This window comes from Octopus bimaculoides, chromosome 1, assembly GCF_001194135.2.
Source record: "Octopus bimaculoides isolate UCB-OBI-ISO-001 chromosome 1, ASM119413v2, whole genome shotgun sequence".
Taxonomy (NCBI): Eukaryota; Metazoa; Mollusca; class Cephalopoda; order Octopoda; family Octopodidae; genus Octopus; species Octopus bimaculoides.
In genome coordinates, this window is record NC_068981.1 from 138,693,409 (window position 1) to 138,697,237 (window position 3,829).

Sequence of the window (3,829 nt, forward strand, 5' to 3'; positions counted from 1 at the left end):
TATATATATACAAATAGATGACTATAGTTATTTCTTTTATTGATTTTTTTTCGCTGTTTTGGGGTGGGTTTTTTTTGTTTGTTTTTTTTTTGTAAGTCAATGTTATAGTTTTAAGAATATCCAGTCAAACATATGTAAATGGATTCGATAGACTGATAAATAGAGTAACAGATATAACCATATTGACGACTGTTAAATATACAGACAGATGGATAGCTAGCTAGCTAGCTAGATAGATAGAACATAAACTGAGATCAAATGTTATAATATTCCGTATCAATTCGATCTTTAAAACCAGTATATATACACCTTTTGCTTTTGTATGCATACATGCATATATACATACATACAAGGCAGAGAAACATAGACACACATACTGTCGGACATATTTCTGCCTATTTTTTCTTAATATGGTCATAATTATATATTTGTTTAACGACTGGAAGATTAAGAATTATTTTACATTACCTGTATTGGGGGTACACATACACAGCTCCGTCCATTGCAGAAATGTAGCGATTATATTTTGTTAGGACACCTCAACACACAAAGCGAGCGACAGTAAGTGATACGGGGTAGAGAGAAAGATAGAGAAAGAGAGAGAGAGAGAGAGAGAGAGAGAGAGAGAGAGAGAGAGAAAGAAAAGAAAGATTGAGAGAGTGAGAGAGATTGGCAGCAAGAAAGAAAGAGAGAAAGAAAGAAAGAAAGAAAGACAGGGTGAGGGAGGGTGAAGTGAGCCGAAAGAAGAAATAGATAGAGTGAACTAGAAATATAGAGATTAAAATGGAGACAGAAAGAACTAATGAAATACATGTGTGTTTATGCGTGTGTGTGTGTGTGTGTGTGTGTGTGTGTGTGTGTGTGTGTGTGCATATATATAAATATATACTGATAGAGTAAAATATAAAAGGAGAGCGTGAGAGAGAAAAGAGTAGGAGGGTTGTACTATGGCTGGGAAGAGGAGAAAAAGTGAGTAGGTAGGAGGAATAAAGAGTAATATGCGTGAGTGTGTGTGTGCATGTGTGTGCGTGTATATATATGTGTGTGTGTGTGTGGTCGTAACCGGTGTTTACGAGAGTTATAAAAGTGTGGAGAGAAGCGCTGCTAAGTACGAGATAGTTAAACTATCCTCCGTCTCACATGCATACATAAGACTGAAAATACACCCCACCCCACCCTACTGTTGAGTGTAAGTCTCAGAGGTCTGTACCACTCACTCAGAGGAGTATCTCGGTGTTTAAAGAGGTCCTGCCTTCTGCTTGATCCTGCAGCCGTCCTATTTGTTCAGTAGGTCCGCTTAGAAGCGCACCTATTTATCTATCAATCGGTTTGCTCTCTTTCCCAACACGATAGATGGACAGATACGTACACAGATAGACAGGCCGGCGGGCAGGCAGTACGGCGTAGATAAGCAGATAGATAGACAAACAGACAGACAGACAGACAGACAGACAGACAGACAGACAGACAGATATATATATATATATATATATATAGATAGATAGATAGATAGATAGATAGATAGATAGATAGATAGATAGATAGATAGATAGATAAGATAGATAGATAGATAGATAGATAGATAGATAGATAGATAGATAGATAGATAGATAGATAGGTAGGTAGGTAGGTAGGTAGGTAGGTAGGTAGGTAGGTAGGAAGGTAGATTATTGAACGCTATGTTTGACTGATGATTTGGCGATATCTCTCACCTGTGAGACAACAGTTCTCCAATCTCCAATTCACCGCCTCACCGCAGTTTCCACCCCAAAACATCATAATCGACCGCACCACAGCCACCACAGCCACCACCACCACCGTCACCTTCACCATTATTGTCGTCGTCGTCATCATCATCATCATCACAGCCGCCATCATGATCTTTCCAACCACCCCTCTCTCTCTCTCTCTCTCTCTCTCTCTCTCTCTCTCTCTCTCTCTCTCTCTCTCTCTCTCTCTCTCTCTTCTCCCTTATTTGCTAACTTTCTTTCGCTTTTTATTTCTTTCCCTCTTTCTTATTACCCATTCGCAAGTAAATTTCTCTCGTTTCCACCGTTTTTCACTTTTCTGGTCATGTCTCTCCCTCTATCTGTCTGGTTCCCCCCACTCTCTCTCTCACTCTCTCTGTCTCGCTCTTTCTCTCTCTCCCTCTTCTCCTTCTCTCCCTCCCACTCACTCATCATTTGTCACTTTCTCTATTTCTCTCTCTCATATTTCCCCTCCTCCATTTTCTCCTCCTTTTCTTTCCCCGACTCCCTACATAATATTCTTTGAGACACAATAGAACACTCTACCTTTCACTCCTTCACACTTTCCCTCAAACGCACACATATCCTTTCTCTTACTCCATTTTCTCTCTCCCACTCTCACTCTCTCTCCCACTCTCTCTCTCTCTCTTCCTCTCTCTCTCTCTCTCTCTCTCTCTCTCTCTCTCTCTCTCTCTCTCTCTCTCTCTCTCTCTCTCTCTCTCTCTCTCTTTGTCATACACAACCACTAACATACTCATATAAACACATATTTACCCACTAAACTCCCTCCCAGCTCATATTTATTATTATCTTTCAGTCCTCTCACCTCTCCTCAGCTTATACTGCTTCTCTCTGTTCACACTTTAATCTCACAAATTCCTCGTCTCTATCTCTCACTCCTTCTTTCCTATTCCTCACCCTATCTCCCCCACATCACCTCTCACTCACGTTACTTTTCTCCGTTCCACGTATCTCGGATAGACACACGTATACATACATACATGGTCACATGCAACCATTCAATAATACATAGAAACAAGGCGACGAGCTGGCAGAAACGTTAGCCCGTCGGACGAAATGCTTAGCGGTATTTCGTCTGCCGCTACGTTCTGAGTTCAAATTCCGCCGAGGTCGACTTTGCCTTTCATCCTTTTGAGGTCGATTAAATAAGTACCAGTTACGCACTGGGGTCGTTATAATCGACTTAATCCGTTTGTTTGTCCTTGTTTGTCCCCTCTGTGTGTAGCCCCTTGTAGGTAGTAAAGAAATAACACACGTATACATACATACATGGTCACATGCAACCATTCAATAATACATAAAAACAAGGCGGCGAGCTGGTAGAAACGCTAGCACGCCGGACGAAATGCTTAGCGGTATTTTGTCTGTCTATATGTTCTTCTGAGTTCAAATTCCGCCAAGGTCGACTTTGCCTTTCGTCTGGTCGGAAGTCGATAAATCAAATACCAGTTGCGTACTGGGCACGATCTAATCGACTGGCCCCCCCCCCTCCCCAAAAATGTTGGGTTTTGTGCCTAGAGTAGAAAAGAATAATACATATGTAGAAGCACAAAATGGTTAGCGGCATTGCGTCCGTCTTTACGTTCTGTGTTCAAATGCCGCCCAGGTCGGCTTTGCTTTTCATCCTTACGGAGTAGTTAAAATAAGTACCATTTGAATACTGGAGCCGATGTAATCGACTTAACCCCTCCTCTGAAACATCTGGCCTTGTGCCGAAATTTGAAACCAATAATACACACACACACATATACATGTAATACACACATACATACATTTAATACATTTACTACATACATACATACATACATACATACATATGCGCATACAAGTATATGTACATATGTCCATGACGTTCAGGCATATATATATATATATATATATATATGTCAGTATATAAATTCATAACTATAAGCATTTATATGTGTGCATATGTGTATATGATTTATACCTCCATAAATACATATTCACATATGTGCAGTAGCGGACTGGGTCTAAAAATATTGGTTGGCAGGAGACTAAGGAAGCCCACCCGCAACAACAAGGCGGGGGGGGGGGGGGGG

General features: G+C 40.8%; 1 protein-coding gene across 3 annotated transcripts in view; it reads right to left on the minus strand.

Moving 5' to 3' along the window:
* Positions 1 to 3,829, minus strand: part of LOC106875683 (transcription factor hamlet) — a 240,794-nt gene that overhangs the window by 177,667 nt on the left and 59,298 nt on the right. The window contains exon 1 of one of the 3 annotated variants that reach the window (XM_052971090.1): positions 469 to 818. The exons of 1 other annotated variant lie outside the window; for it this stretch is intronic. In XM_052971090.1, coding sequence (XP_052827050.1) covers positions 469 to 503 — 35 coding nt within the window. In that variant the 5' untranslated portion in view covers positions 504 to 818. Of the gene's footprint in view, positions 1 to 468; positions 819 to 3,829 lie in introns of those variants that run through there. One more of the 3 variants, XM_052971094.1, reaches the window with a different exon arrangement.